We start from the raw sequence: 16997 nt of genomic DNA on the forward strand, positions 1-16997 counted from the left end.
GCGTTAAAAATGTTGTTTCCAAAAATATATGTATTCAAAGATTTGCATAAATGTTCAAGATTTTTCTAAAATAGCAGATCTACAAGCTCATAGCGCGGCACCGAATGGCCAAAGTATAAAATAATGGTTAAAGTGGTTGCAATCGAAAATGACAGATATGCTTTTCCCAGTCTTAATGGGTTAAAGCCCCCAAAACACTGTGTACATAAATAAGTTTGTGTGTGTATTGGGACCTTACGAATAGTTAATTAATATATGTGTTAATTGTTATGTTGTCTATAGTACAGCCTCACTGTTGGGTGGAAACCTTGTATGTCCAAAACCATAACTTCTTGGGAAATGGAGAAAAACAATAACCTGTGCTCCAATGTAGTTATGATTTAGTCACAAGCTCTGGGTTAATATTTTTCATTGGTTAAACATTTATAAAACCCACAGACATACTGTACTGTACTTAACCACCAAAGCAGTGAAAATAGCCTATCTACAAGCTCACAACGAGCTTGCAGATAGGCTATTTCCACTACTTTAGCGTGACACTGAAGTGCGATGAAGTACGGCATTAATGTACGAAAACAAACTCATAAAAAGTTGAAAAATGGAGACGCGAGGTACTAAACAGCACTGTGATGGTAATATCAAAAACTTTCTCCTGACGGCTTCATGAAACATTAATGTTTACACCAGTAGTAATTACCTCCTCTATACGGAGCACTGGCAGCAGCACTGTGAACAAGCAGCCAGTGGTGTAAAGTAACTAAGTACATTTACTCAAGTACTGTACTTAAGTAAAATTTTGAGGTACTTTTACTTTGCTGGAGTATTTCCAATTATCTACAGTATACTTTTACTTCTACTCCACTACATCTCAGAGGCAAATATTGTACTTTTACTCCACTACAATTATTTGAAAACTTTAGTTACTAGTGACTTTGCAGATATAAATTATGAAACATACATTAACCACTTTAGCCCTATTTTATACCTAGGCTATTTGAAAATAGCCGATCTACAAGCTCACAACGTGTCGCATCGTGGCGCGTTGTGAGCTTGTAGATCTGCTATTTTCAAACATTTTTGTACTTTTACTTTTGGTACTTTAAGTACATTTTATATACTTATAATACAATAGTACCATTTAATACTTATGTACTTTTACTCAACTACATTTTTTATTCTGGACTTATACTTTTATTAGTATAGTATTTCTATGCAGTATTGGTACTTTTACTTAGGTAAAGAATTTCAGTACTTGTTCCACCACTGCAAGCAGCACAGAGGAGCAAACAGCCAGGACCTCAGAAGCCCTGCTAGTATAAATGAGGTTGTTGAGGAGAGCTGACTGTTAAATAATCTAGGTTCTGTGCTCCACATCTCAGCCCACTACACCCACTGTGCTGTATGTATGTGTGCAGCCAGAGAATGTGTTGGGTGGAGGGGGAGGATCCATGCCTTATGACTTATTTGCCCATGACTTATTTCTGGCTGCGTGGAGCCACTCTCAGCGATTTTCTTACCTTTTCAAGTAATCACCGAATATCTATCTCCAGTATGACCGATCCCCTGATTGTTGGTAATCACGGGGCTTTCACTGTGCTTCCGCGGGAAAAAAAAAGAAAGAAAGATATGTCATCGGGACCCCCCCGTTCGCTTGTTATAGGCCGTTGAAATTAGCATGTCTCGTCAACAATACATAGTAAAACACAGGAGGCGAGATGCAGGCGATTTCCCAAATACTTTAACCAGGAAGTGAATGGAAAAGTAAATCTTGGGATCACGTGATCTCCTGGTTCTGCGTGCATCTGGGGATGAAATGGTCACTCATGTGTTAGTGAAGAGCGCCATCTAGTGGAAAGACCACAAAAAAAGAAATCGTCTGTGGAAAAAAAGTTGTGAAAGTCATCCTTGGCAGTGAATGAGTTAATACATTCCCTGCCATTGACTTAGATCTACGTCATTTCAAATCCAACCATTGATCGCCATTGACGTAGATCTAAAAAATAATATCATTTTTTAGAAATTACGCTAGAGGGTGCTCTTCGCTAACCTATGAATGATCTTTTGACTGCGAGAGAATGATAGAATGACCTCATCCCTAAAGAAGTCACTCCATCCACTCCCATGTTATGAGATGTAGAAAAACACATCTAGCTCGGATTTCTTTTCTTTTTTTGATGAAAACAAGCCATATTCAAGTGCCGATAACAACAGAACAGACGATCGCTGTAAAAATGTTTTTGTTACGGTGGATAGACGAGACCCTCCCCCTCCCCCCAGACAGCCTTTGTTTACATCTGTGTTCACATCGTGGCTTCCGTGGCTCTCCGTGGATCGTTAAAATAAGTTAAAAAACGCTGGCAGTGGCGGATGAATTCATTAATACCAGTCAGAGAATGTGTTAACCATAGATATATATATATAAGAAAGGCTAGATGGCTCAAGGGGGTGTCACAAGCGTAGGTCAACCGCGGCCATCTTGCGACAGTCAGCTCGCTCATTCATAACATTATGTCTATGGTACATGTACTATTGAAATAACCATAGCGTGCTCAATTTTCATCCGGTTTTCAAACGGTTTGGTTTGTTGTAAACACCAAAGATGTAGTTATGATACTGCATACTTATAATTATAATCATGGACTTTATATGAAAATAACATTAAGTATGCAGTATCATAACTACATCTTTGGTGTTTACAACAAACCAAACCGTTTGAAAACCGGATGAAAATTGAGCACGCTATGGTTATTTCAATAGTACATGTACCATAGACATAATGTTATGAATGAGCGAGCTGACTGTTGCAAGATGGCCGCCATGTGGCAACGTCGTTCTCTATTGGCCAGCAGTGCGGATGAGTCATAGTGTTTATATATATATCTATGGTGTTAAGTACTTTTTTGCTGGGGACTTCCTGGCCTCGCCCTCTACGTCCCCTCTGGTATGCCATTTATGTCTGTGATGTCCTGTAGCAGCCGGCAGCCAGCCAGCCAGTCTGATAGATGCTTGTTTTACCAAAGCAGACGTGTGTTTGTAAGGGTTGTTATTAACAATGCAAGAGAAATGGCAACATTTATACACACATCTGATAAGTGTATACATGTTCGGCCGCAAATATTATTATATATTTTAGGGTTGTTAACTATTAATCTATAATCGATTAATTGCCCTTAATAATTTACTCGAGTTAAATGTATCGAATTAATTGAAGAAAACTAAACGATTTTCTTTGTCCTAAAAACGCCATTTATCAATTAATTGGTTAATCGATCGATACGGTTGTGAACTATCAATTCATGGATTCATTGATAATTTGCATCCCTAATATTTATGTGTGTGTGTGTGTGTGTGTGTGTGTGTGTGTGTGTGTGTGTGTGTGTGTGTGTGTGTGTGTGTACACATACACACACACACACACACACACACACACACACACACACACACACACACACACATACACACACATACACACATATACATATATATATATATATATATATATATATATATATATATATATATATATATATATATATGTAGATATATATGTAGAAGAGTCTGAGGCTATCATGCTTTGTGGATTGGCCAAGCATTGCGTGGCATTTGTGCCATTGAAGCAATATAAGCGATAAACACACACCTTAGGACTCCAGTTTGTTGTTGTTCAGAGCGAGTTTTTGCTGATCCAAACAGATTTACAGTGAGAAATGTTCCGCTGGACGGTACTTGTGAATGGAGGACCGGAAGGATCCTATTTTTCTGCTACCGCAGTGAAGCACGAGGTGTACGCCTTTGGAATTGAGCATTATGACCCCGGAAATGGGACTGCGATTTTTACCCACGTTTTCAACACAGTGTCTTTACGCTGGAGGGAGTTGGCCATGTTGAGAACTGGATCTTCCAAAGCGTTAAGTTGGATGGGCAAGATTATCAATCATCAGGGCCACACAGCTGTGCCGATAGAATGTATTGTCTACATCTGGGGAGGGGGGTATCCTTACCGCAACGTGCTTTATGCATTTGATGTCGACACCCACAGATGGTTCAAACCCAGGGTGTCAGGGACTGTTCCAGGGGAGAGGAGGAACCAATCAGCCTGTGTCTTGGGGAAGGTCCATGTTTATCCATGGAGGATACCACTGGCAGACTGGAAACACTAATGACACCTACAGGTTGGACACCACCACGATGGTCTGGTCTTTGATTAACACCGGAGGACCTCCACCACCTGCTTCAGAGTGTCACTCTGCCACCATCATCGGGACAAAGATGTTTGTAGTTGGGGGCTGGACAGGCCAGGGGTGTCAGTACTACAACTACATCAGAGTGTTTGACACAGAGACCAACTGCTGGCTGAACACACCTTCTGCACAGCTTTTTTCAGAAGGACGTGGGTTGCATTCAGCCTTTGCCTCAATGGAGAGCTGTACATAATTGATGATGAAAAAAGGGAATCTACCTTAAGTCGCCTGTGGAACTTAAGTTGTCTGAGTACCTTAAGTTACCTGTGGAAGTTCAATCCAGAGACCTTTTCCTCGACGAAGGTTGAGTCCAAGGAGAAACCATTCTATTTAAAGCGCTGTTGTTGCACGGTGGGAGATCGCATCATCTTCTTTGGGAGATACGACTACTTCACATGCAATGAAAACTCGCACCTGTATATCATGTTCGGCCGCAAATATTATTATATATTTTAGGGTTGTTAACTATTAATCTATAATCGATTAATTGCCCTTAATAATTTACTCGAGTTAAATGTATCGAATTAATTGAAGAAAACTAAACGATTTTCTTTGTCCTAAAAACGCCATTTATCAATTAATTGGTTAATCGATCGATACGGTTGTGAACTATCAATTCATGGATTCATTGATAATTTGCATCCCTAATATTTATGTGTGTGTGTGTGTGTGTGTGTGTGTGTGTGTGTGTGTGTGTACACACACACACACACACACACACACACACACACACACACACACACACATACACACACATACACACATATACATATATATATATATATATATATATATATATATATATATATATATATATATATATATATATGTAGATATATATGTAGAAGAGTCTGAGGCTATCATGCTTTGTGGATTGGCCAAGCATTGCGTGGCATTTGTGCCATTGAAGCAATATAAGCGATAAACACACACCTTAGGACTCCAGTTTGTTGTTGTTCAGAGCGAGTTTTTGCTGATCCAAACAGATTTACAGTGAGAAATGTTCCGCTGGACGGTACTTGTGAATGGAGGACCGGAAGGATCCTATTTTTCTGCTACCGCAGTGAAGCACGAGGTGTACGCCTTTGGAATTGAGCATTATGACCCCGGAAATGGGACTGCGATTTTTACCCACGTTTTCAACACAGTGTCTTTACGCTGGAGGGAGTTGGCCATGTTGAGAACTGGATCTTCCAAAGCGTTAAGTTGGATGGGCAAGATTATCAATCATCAGGGCCACACAGCTGTGCCGATAGAATGTATTGTCTACATCTGGGGAGGGGGGTATCCTTACCGCAACGTGCTTTATGCATTTGATGTCGACACCCACAGATGGTTCAAACCCAGGGTGTCAGGGACTGTTCCAGGGGAGAGGAGGAACCAATCAGCCTGTGTCTTGGGGAAGGTCCATGTTTATCCATGGAGGATACCACTGGCAGACTGGAAACACTAATGACACCTACAGGTTGGACACCACCACGATGGTCTGGTCTTTGATTAACACCGGAGGACCTCCACCACCTGCTTCAGAGCGTCACTCTGCCACCATCATCGGGACAAAGATGTTTGTAGTTGGGGGCTGGACAGGCCAGGGGTGTCAGTACTACAACTACATCAGAGTGTTTGACACAGAGACCAACTGCTGGCTGAACACACCTTCTGCACAGCTTTTTTCAGAAGGACGTGGGTTGCATTCAGCCTTTGCCTCAATGGAGAGCTGTACATAATTGATGATGAAAAAAGGGAATCTACCTTAAGTCGCCTGTGGAACTTAAGTTGTCTGAGTACCTTAAGTTACCTGTGGAAGTTCAATCCAGAGACCTTTTCCTCGACGAAGGTTGAGTCCAAGGAGAAACCATTCTATTTAAAGCGCTGTTGTTGCACGGTGGGAGATCGCATCATCTTCTTTGGGAGATACGACTACTTCACATGCAATGAAAACTCGCACCTGTATATCCTAGACTTAAGTCCTAGCCTAAAGACGTTATGCAAGCTAGCTGTTATTCAGTGCCGTGTGGATCAGTCTGAACTCCCTCACGACATCAGATGTGAACTGAGAACCATGACTACCAACAGCAATAGAACAGAGTCTTTGATGAGGACCTGTAACGTGCAACATGTAACGAGTTTTGATGATGAGTTTGATGATGAGCCTGGACCCTTAACTCATTGAGTGCCTGAATTATTTCTGGCTATTTCTGGCCAGTACGATTATTATTATTTAGTTTTTTTCAAAGTAAAAAAAAAAGTGCTTAGGAAGCGAGATACAGACTTTTTCAGTTATAAGTTAAACAAGGAGTGGATGGAGCTGCAAATCTTCAGATAATGATATCTTGGGTTTTTTTTTTTTTTCAAAAACACGTGAAACACGTTAAGTAACTATTTACTACGATTAAGTAAATATCAAAAGGTTGTTCCTGATCTGTTGCCTACCTTTTTAAAACACTTATCTAATAAGAATACTGCTCTCTATTCCAAATAACCCAATTACTTTTAATTCCTTTACATATTGTTCATAATTAAGCTTCATATTATGCCACTCTGCAAGTGAGATGCCATGCAGAGAGAGTTCCCAGTTGGTGGCATTATGATTATGCACTATATTATGTGTTAGATTAAATTATACTTCTGCCTTCTGTATCAGATCATCTTCTCATTTGAGTAAGATGATGCCTATGTAGCTGTTTAACCCATTCAAACCGGGAACGCATCTGTGTAACCACTTTATTCATATTTTATACTTTGGCTATTCAAAAATAGCAGATCTACAAGCTCATAGCGCGGCGAACTTGTAGATCTGCTATTTTTGAAAAACCTCGAACAATTTGTGCAAATCTTTGAATGCATATATTTTTTTGAAACAACATTTTTAACTAAAATCTTTACTTCTGGGGGTCCCTGGAACTAATTATTTTGAGATGGGGTCCACGGCCAAATACATATCCTTTTGGGGGTCCTTGACATGAAAAGGTTTTGAACACACCACTGCACCAACATACGTTTAGTTTTTTGTTTTTCAGAAAACGGTTAGGATTTATAGATTTTTTTTTTAAAATCAGCCTCAGGTCTTAATGGGTTAATGACGTGATGCCAGACAGTATGTATCAACAGTGAATTAGAGGTGTAGTGTTTCACGGTTAAAGATAATTGTGTCAGTCGCCTGGAGCTGCATATCTAGTGACAATAAAAAGACGGCAGTTATAACAGTTCATTCCAGGTTTGGATTTGCTGAGGGGGGTGGGGAGGGATACATGCCTTTGCTCTTGATATCCCCCCCCCCCCCCCCCCCCCCACCCCGTCTGGTCATTCATTTTTCGTTGGAGATATTATGTTTTATCCCTGCTCCTGGTCAGACTTAATTAAATACATGCATTTCCTTTTTGGGAAATGTAGATTGGCCACATTTTCTAAATGTAAAAGAAAAAGAAGAATAAAGCACATTGCGTCGCGTCTGCGATGCATTGTGAGCTTGTAGATCTGCTATTTTTTGCTATTTGTGGTATGAAGAAGTACCTTTTATATAAGTGGTTAACACAATGTCTGCCTGCAGAACAAATTAATTCAATACATTCTCACACCTGTGCTGTCAGACGGGTGACAGCTGGGGACAGATCTGACCATAAGGCAACATGTTGATGTGAGGGGACGGCCCCCTGCTGACGGGGGGAGATGATGATTTACGATTCTGTCCCTGTCGGGACGCACCTCGAACAGCGCTGAGCCAGCTGAAGTGGACTTCACAACGTCTGGGACAACGCTCCACGTGTCCCAGACTCTTCTCCCTCCTGGCTCCCAAACGAACTCCCCCCATTGCAGTTAGAACTGCAGACTCACTCCCAATCAGTGTTGATTTTGACAGCAAATTTTGATTTAGTTTTAGTCATTGTCTTTTGAATAAAATTCCATTTAGTTTTAGTCATATTTTAGTCATCTGAAATGTTTTAGTTTTTGTCTAGTTTTAGTCGACTGAATATCATAAGATTATAGTCGATTAAATCTACAGTTGATTTAGTCGACTAAAATGTATTTTGGCGGTGCCTTGATCGCCTGGTTCCTGACAAATCTGCCACTGCAAAAAATAAATTGCCCTCGGCAGATTAGGTCTGCCCCTATCAATAGAGATTGGATTTCTAGTGATATTAGTCTGGCCATGCCAGGCTAGTGCCTTGCGGCGTCATAATGGCTGATTTTACACTTGGTTGCATGATGAAAATAGCCGATCTACGAGCTCACCGATCCAAGAGCTCACAAAGCGTCACGCTGCGACGCGTTGTGAGCTTGTAGATCTGGTCTACGCAAGCCACAAGATGCTTTCACGGTCTAAATGGATTAAAACAGCGGGTCTTCTTGGCAAAGACATATGGCAGCACCTATTGCACCACTGAAGCACCACTGCTTCGCTGCAAAACTCACAATGACACACACATACAGTGGCTACAGTAGTGTAAACGATGCCCCCGTATCCATTTGAAAACATTCCTTTGATCCCTTGCCACCACATTAACTAATTTCTTTTCCATAATTGAGTGTTAATCCATTCAATCCGGGGACGCATCTGTGTCATTTTTAGATTTTAGCTAAAAATCATTGTTTTATACTTTGACTATTCAAAAATAGCAGATCTACAAGCCCATAGCACGAGCTTGCAGATCTGCTACTTGTTTTATCGTGAAAAATTGTGGGGGGGAACAACATATTTTGAGACGGGGGTCCACGGCCAAATACATATATATTTTGGGGTCCTTTACATGACAAAGTTTGAGACCTACTGACATAATAACATACGTTTTTTTCAAGGATTAGGATTTAGAGGACATTTGTAGAATCAGTCTCAGGCCTTAACGGGTTAAATGTCAGAGGAAGCCAGCTTTGCAGTTCTACCTTCTCCTTTTGGCGCAAGAGAAAGAAAACCTTAACGCAGGGAAAGATAAAAACATAAACTCCAGCCTCTATAACTGAGGATTAAAGTCAAGCTCCAAAGCAGGTTTTTTTATGATGGATTTGAAGCAGGTCCTTATTGTGTTGGCACGGCGACAGAGACCAAATGGATGCTTATAATGGAACCACAACGGAAACGAGCTTCGGCTTTTTTTGTGATTGATCCATTTTGGCGCTTTTAATTGGTGATGATCAATAAGCTCACTGAGCATAATATTTCTGTCACTACAAACAAAGTAAATGTATGTCTTTTTTTTATCCAACAATTTTGTAACCCTTTTTTCACCCAGTGCCAATGCTTAAGCAGCCCCCTTCTTTCCCGGTAGGACGTAGCGCGTGGAAGGAACACGTTATTCCAACCAGTTCCTTTTCCCTCCATCAGGCGCCCCGGCTGACCAGGGGGAGGCAGTATATAGTATATATTTTTTTTAGGGTACCTACCCTAGGGGACACGGAGAGAACATGCAAACTCCACACAGAAAGGCCCTTTCACCAACCCCACCTAGGGTATGGGCACTGATATTGCGGAGGAGCGAACACGCCCTCAGCGCCCATAGCGTCCCCGGCGGGAATCGAACCCAGTACCTTCTAGCTGTGAGGCGACAGCACTACCGACTGCTTCCACCGTAAATGTATGTCTTATAAAAACATGAAAGAAGATCAGTCTACAATTCTGAAATCAAGTATTTATAATGCAAAGCAAATATGTAGAAAATAGGCACGATACAGTGTGTGGGTGTTTGGGTGTGGGTGGGTGTGTGTGCTGTATGCATGTACTGTATGTAGTGGGTGGTAATTAAAGGGCAGCTTTGTGAATGTTTTATTTTACTTGACTCCTATCATGGGAACGTGACATAACACTTCCCAGTGCGTTCGTTGTGTATCTCGCTCTGAAGAGACGCTGGCACATCAGCGCTGGCCTACGTGAAAATGACCTGCTTCTTCTAGGCGTTCTAGAGTTGCCCATTAAAAGCACTTTAGCGAGCCGAGCCTTCTCCACAGAACGGCGGCGTGTTCAGTGATGTATAATTACACACGTACTGTATACGACCCCAGCTGTCACCACCCACACATTGTTGCCATTGGGTGGAAACCTCACATGCAACATAAACAACTGTTGCTTTTCAGGAATCCATTGAGATCAATATCATAAATGACACAGAGTCACATACATGACAAAATCGCCGGGCTGATTGGGAAATCCAATTCAAGAAATCCGTGACCCCAGGGATAGTGGATGACGTCAGGACTTCAGTTCTCTATTGCGTGACACTGTAGTGTGATGAAGTAAGGCGTTAATTTACGAGAGGAAAAAAAAAACATACAAAGTTGAAATATGGAGATAAGATAGAGGTTTCTGCCCGCTGGCGACTGCATGCTTCCCCTTCCTGTCAAACATAGTTTATCACCACAGCACTACCACATCAAGCCTGCAGCGGCCATGAGGGAGATATATGTACAGCACTCTGTCAAAACCTCAGAGTCAGTGGTGGAAAAAGTACTCAAACGTTTTACTTAAGTAAAAGTATCAATACTGCAATGTAGAAATACTCTGTTAGGCCACGGTCACACAGCACTTTTATTCTACCTACATGTATGAGGGCATATTCTGTCAATGCATTTTAATGGGAATGGAGCGGTTTTAAAAAAAATCTGCATATAGGGCTGAAGTGGTTAACACATCCACCGCCAAGAACGTAGTCCTACGGTCCGTTAAATCCAACTGTTAACACATCAGGTGCCAGCATTTTTTCATAACAACTTACGTTTGGTGCCAGCATTCTCCCCATTGACTGCGCTTTGCTGTTTAAAGCTCTAGACTCCACGAGGAGCAAATCCATGTAAAAAAAAACATCCATTCATGTTGCGCGATGACCCTGGCTACAGCCTGGAACGATAACATTTCACTCGCGAGTTACAATGGGGGGGGATCGCGCATCGCGCATGACCGGTTTTCCCCACCGGAAACAGATTCGGAGATAAAGGTGTTTTAAAGAAGGAAATAGACAGGAAGTGGATGGGAGCCATGTTTTTGTTTCCGGTGATCTATCTGGCCTATCCTTCTCAAGATCACAATGGGTACTCCCAGAGCTGCTCTAGCCCCGCCCGTGTGGAGAAAAACGAAAAAAACAAAAAGACATATTTCACGGTCTGGACCGTGTTCGGCACCGGACCGCTACTCTGCGCAAACACGGTTCAGACCGTGTTTGGCACCCGATGTGTTAAGCGCCGAAACCGTAGTCCTACGGTCCGGGTGTTTTTTCCTTTTTTTCCTTTTTTTTTTTTTTTTTAATTTTCTAGGGGGACCATTTTCAGTGTAACACCACTAGAAGTCGACCGGAAGTGCGATCCCGTTTTTTTTTTTTCGTCGGCCTCCATTCTAAGTCGTACACTAAAAGCCCTGTAAAACCTATGTAGTTTTTCATCCTCGCATTTCCCATGTTAACATAAACGGTCAGAACTCAAACATGGCGGCTCCGTTTGACACGCGGTCTCGACGAGTAGACACCAGGACATGTGCCCGTTGTTTACAAACAGTGGATCGCGCAATCTAAAGGATTTTAACGGGGCCTATGGCGACCTGAAAAAAACAAAAAGCAACAATAAAACCTTGGCACTGGTGAGTACATTATGAGATTAGCCCTTGGCGGTGGATGTGTTAATGTATGTTTTTTAATAATCAAAATCTACAAAGTAACTTTTTACTTTTCAAATAATTTTTGTGGAGTAGAAGTTAAAGTACTGAAAACTGAAAATACGCTAGTAAAGTAAAAATACCTCAAAATTGTACTTAAGTACAGTACTTGAGTAAATGTACTTAGTTACTTTATATACACACAGAGTACAAAATGGAACTAAATAATGGACCTGTTATGTGTCCCTTTGCTTTTAGGGGGTGTTTAATCAACTGTCAATGAATAATTTAACCTCTTGAAAGCTAGGGGCTCTGTTCTGTAGATTGTCTCTTTCCGGCGAAGATATTTAGTGTAAAGGGAAAACAGGAGGGGACCTAGCACAGAGCCCTGGAGGACAACTATTATAGGTTTAAGTGGTTAATGTATTTTAGTTTAAATTAACCTCCCCTTACCTGGCATCCATAGATATATATATATATACTGTGATATGTGTGGATTCAGTGATTTGACAGTGACTGCAGGTGCGAGAGAGGAGCACATGATTGACTATTGGTTTCAGGTGCGGGTGAGTGGGGAAAAGACGCTGACATGATAAAACAGTCGGTGAGACTTTGAACAAACAAAAAAATAGCCCTCGGCAGATTTGGTCTGGCCCCCTCTCGGTTGTGATTGGATTTCCCTGCCCCCGAAGTTGTGGTGGGGCACCAATAAGGGCCCAGTATGCAAATATGGGGCAGGTTTATCACCAGAGGCTTTTTTTTTTATTCACCACTTGGACATGCAGGTTCCACACAGAGATTGCGTCACGTTGCAACGTGTTGTGAGCTTGTAGAACAACCTCAGACTCCACCTCAGCCCCTCAGCACTTGACCTAGATATGATGACCATACAGGCAGTGGTGGAAAAAGTAAACAAAAGTAAACAACATTTTTACTTAAGTAAAAGTATCAATACTGCAATGTAGAAATACTCTGTTACAAGTAAAAGCCCGGAATTCAAAATGTACTTGAGTAAAAGTATAAAAGTATTGGCATCAAAAGGTACTTAAAGTACCAAAAGTACTCATTATGCAGAATGTCCCATTTGAAAATAGCCGATCTACGAGCTCACAATGCGACGCATCGGGACGCATTGTGAGCTTGTAGATCGGCTATTTTCAAATGGCTGAAGTGTATATAGGGCTGATGTGGTTAATGTATGTGTTGTAATAAAAATCTAAATCTACAAAGTAACTAGTAACTAAAGTTTTCAAATAATTGTAGTGGAGTAAAAGTACAATATTTTCCTCTCAGTGGAGTAGAAGTAAAAGTACTGAACATTGGAAATACTCCACTAAAGTAAAGATACCTAAAAACTGTTCTTACAGTATTTGATGTACTTAGTTACTTTACACCACTGGTGTTGTTGCTTATTGTAAGTCGCTCTGGATAAAGACTAAATTGTAAATTGTAGATCGGCTATCTTTGAGAAATGTTTAGCCCAGAAATAGGGATGGTATATACAGTAAATAGACTAGAGAGGGTTCAGGTGGTTAAAATGTATATCCCTAATATGGTTTCATGTGTGCTCTATGGGAGTTTAACTACCACTGTGGGTTTGACAGTGTTATGCAGCAGGAGAACACATGTGTGGTTCCCAGCGGAGTTAACCCCTCGCAGTGCTGCTACCCATCAGCCAGCTGCTGTGTTGACATGTATAAGCTCCCAGTGGCAGTGGCGCCAGATTCTGCGAGAGAAACAAGCAACCAGGTCTATGAAAACAAGCCCAAAAGAAGCAACTATAGGGCCACATGAGCACAGACACACACACACACACACACACACACACACACACACACACACACACACACACACACACACACACACACACACACACACACACACACACAAACACACACACAAACACGCTATGCATATACTGTAGCGTGTGTGTACACCGGTTTAAACAACATTAGGTTTAAACACCGGTTTAAACAACATTAGGAAACAAGCCCAAATAAGCAACTACACTTTAGAAACAAGCCTAAAAAAAAACGCAAGACGCAACTACCAATATTTTACAAGAGACTTCACAGAGAAAACAAGCCCAAGTGGCTTATAATGAGCAGACATGGCAACGCTGCTCCCAGGCCATGGATGCGGTACATGTAACATGTTATGTATGTATGTAAGGCCAGATCCCAGGCAGCATGCCGTACAATATGCTACATAGGAAGACCCTTACATACTGCCTGAGATCTCACAGATGAGACCTTGCATCCATCCATCCATCCATCCATCCCATTCTGAACTCCCAGAGAGTCCACAAACGTAACCAAAATGGTAAGGGGTCCATTTAGTTTCTTTTGTGCACTCTCTGGTTTAAAAACTGGCATCCACATTACACTGTAAACTCCTGAATGAAAATTTAAAGGGATAGTTCACCCCAAAATGACCTTTTTCCTATTGACTAGACACCTTAGAGACTTGAATTCATGGATTTTTTTTTGTTTTTGTCGCATTCCTAAGCCAATAATTTGACAACGGGCAGCGGTTCCGGTAGGAGACACAAAGAGTTGTGTCTCCTACCGGAACCGCTGCCTACCGGTTCGCTGGTTATCAAATTATTGGCTTAGGAATGCGACAAAACAAAAAAATATCCATTAATTCAAGTTCTCCATGGGGTGACTAAGCGATAGAAAAAAAGTATTCTTTTGGATGAACTATCCCTGGATGAACTATCCTATATATCCTACTATATGGATGAACTATCCCTTTAAGCCAGAGATAATTTAAAAGTATGCATGTTGTTGTATTGACATTTGGACACAAACAAACTGTTGTGCAGCGATTCTCAAACTCTGAGAATCAAATGGAACCAAATGGACCCGGCCCATTTGGCTCCTAGCTATCATTAATTTAGCTGGGGACCCCCTGGGACCCCTTTGAGGACCCCTGGGGGTGAGAACCGCTGCCCCTAGTGGATAACATGTGAAATAGAACTAACCACTTTGAAGTCTTCGGGCCGGCACTCGGCTCCTCTGAAGTGACAGGCCAGCAGCATGTCATGGAGGTCGTGTCCCGTCCTATCGTAGAACTCCATCATGTTGAAGGGGCGGGGTTTGAAGTTGTGGAAGTCGGCCTTGACCTTCAGGGCCTCGAGGACGCTCTCCTCCACCAGATGGACGTCTCTGATCTCATACCTACAGAGACAGAGGGGGATTGGTTGGTTGGGTGAATATTTTATTGATGATATTTGTAAGAGTTCAACAGTACAACAAATGGATAATAACTCATTAAGACCTGAGTCCGATTCTACAAATGTCTTCTAAATCCCACAGTTTTTTTAAAAACTATTGTTTCTATGTCAGTGATTCTCAAACCTTTTCATGTCAAGGACCGCCCAAAATGATATGTATTTGGCCACGGACCCCCATCTCAAGATATTTTGTTCCAGAGACCTCCCAGATGCAAAGATTTGAGTTTAAAAATATATATATTCAAAGATTTGCACAAATTGTCAAGATTTTTCAAAAATAGCAGATCTGCAACTCATAGCGCGGCACTCGGTGCCGCGCTATGAGCTTGTAGATCTGCTATTTTTTTATAGCCAAAGAAATAGAGAAGAAAACAACTTTATGGTCCATTAAACATTCAACACTCAAAACAGCTGGACAAAACAACAGTGCAACAGACGACCAGACAAAATAAAAATGTCAAAATACGGTTTTAAGCAATTCATGACGGAGAGAGGGAGGGGGGGGAGACAAAGAGAGAGAGGGGGGTGGAGAGAGAGAGACGGGTAGGGAGAGAGAGAGACAGGGAGAGGGAGAGGAGAGAGGAGAGAGGAGAGAGAGAGAGAGAGAGAGAGAGAGAGAGAGAGAGAGAGAGAGAGAGAGAGAGAGAGAGAGACGAGAGAGAGAGAGAGAGAGAGAGACAGGGGGAAAGGGACTCCAAAGAGAAGGGGGGAGAAGACAGAGAGAGAGAGAGAGAGAGAGAGAGAGAGAGAGAGAGAGAGAGAGAGAGAGAGAGAGAGAGAGAGAGATGGCAGTGTAGAGTGGTAGTTGGTTAGAGAGAGAGGAGGGGAAAGATAAAGAGAGAGAGGAGGGGAGATAGAGAGAGAGAGAGAGAGAGGGAGAGGGAGAGGAGAGAGAGAGAGAGAGAGAGAGAGAGAGAGAGAGAGAGAGAGAGAGAGAGAGAGAGAGAGAGAGAGAGAGAGAGAGAGAGAGAGACAGGGGGAAAGGGGGTGCCAAAGAGAAGGGGGGAGGAAGAGAGAGAGAGAGAGAGAGAGGGAGGGAGAGAGAGAGAGAGAGAGAGAGAGAGAGAGAGAGAGAGAGAGAGAGAGAGAGAGAGAGAGAGAGAGAGAGAGAGAGAGAGAGAGAGAGAGAGAGAGAGATGGCAGTGTAGAGTGGTAGTTGGTTAGAGAGAGAGGAGGGGAAAGATAAAGAGAGAGAGAGGAGGGGAGATAGAGAGAGAGAGAGAAGTTGGGGGGCGTGAAGGCTTTCTAGAGAGCTGGTGAGACAAAGTTTTATGGTGTCAGATAATTACACCATTTAAAATCACTAACTTTATTTCACACCATCTGATACGGCTTGTTGAACATAGTGTGACCATGAAAAGTGATGAAAATGTATTAACTGTTCCATATAAAAAAAAGATTAATGGTAAAGAATATATTTCATTCACCCCTTAGGAAACAGCTTTTTTTAAAAGCAGTAATATGCACTTAGGGCTGCAACCCTCAATTATTTTCTTAGCTGTAATCATATCGATTACTTTATTCAATCAATCCAACAATCATAAAGTGTGGTTTTTGGATATATTTCTTTATGTTTTATATTTCAACGAATCGACGACAACAATTCAAATAGATTTTCTTAATTTTTTTTATCAACTAGCAAGTAGCTTGTAGATCGTCTATTTTCGATGCATGACACCAGCGCACAACTTCTTCTTCTTTTTGTGTCTTTGAAGCATGTGGTTATATGACAGTTTCCCCATTTCTTCACACAGCCCTTTGCATTATTATTGAACTCTGCAAGATCTTTTAAGCTACACTGGTTGGGTAGTAGAGGACAGACGAGGCAGTGCTGCATCGTATGGTCCTCTTCTCCACATTCACAGACGGTTGGGCCGGTTTTGTAGCCCCATCTGGCCATAGCAGCTTTTGATCGCCCCATTCCTGTTCTCAGGCGGTTGAGTGT

General features: G+C 41.8%; 1 protein-coding gene across 1 annotated transcript in view; it reads right to left on the reverse strand.

The window, feature by feature from the left end:
* Window positions 1-16794, reverse strand: part of LOC308097423 (acid-sensing ion channel 1-like) — a gene marked incomplete at its 5' end in the record, with an annotated part of 152127 nt that extends 135333 nt beyond the window's left edge. Inside the window, 2 exons of the mRNA XM_080445183.1 lie at window positions 14801-14996; window positions 16739-16794. Of these exons, the coding sequence (XP_080301309.1) occupies window positions 14801-14996; window positions 16739-16794 (252 nt within the window). The remainder of the gene's footprint in view (window positions 1-14800; window positions 14997-16738) is intronic.
* Window positions 16795-16997: the final 203 nt, after the last annotated feature.

Source organism: Gymnoscopelus braueri (genome assembly GCF_963280865.1).
Source record: "Gymnoscopelus braueri genome assembly, chromosome: 12".
Classification (NCBI taxonomy): Eukaryota; Metazoa; Chordata; class Actinopteri; order Myctophiformes; family Myctophidae; genus Gymnoscopelus; species Gymnoscopelus braueri.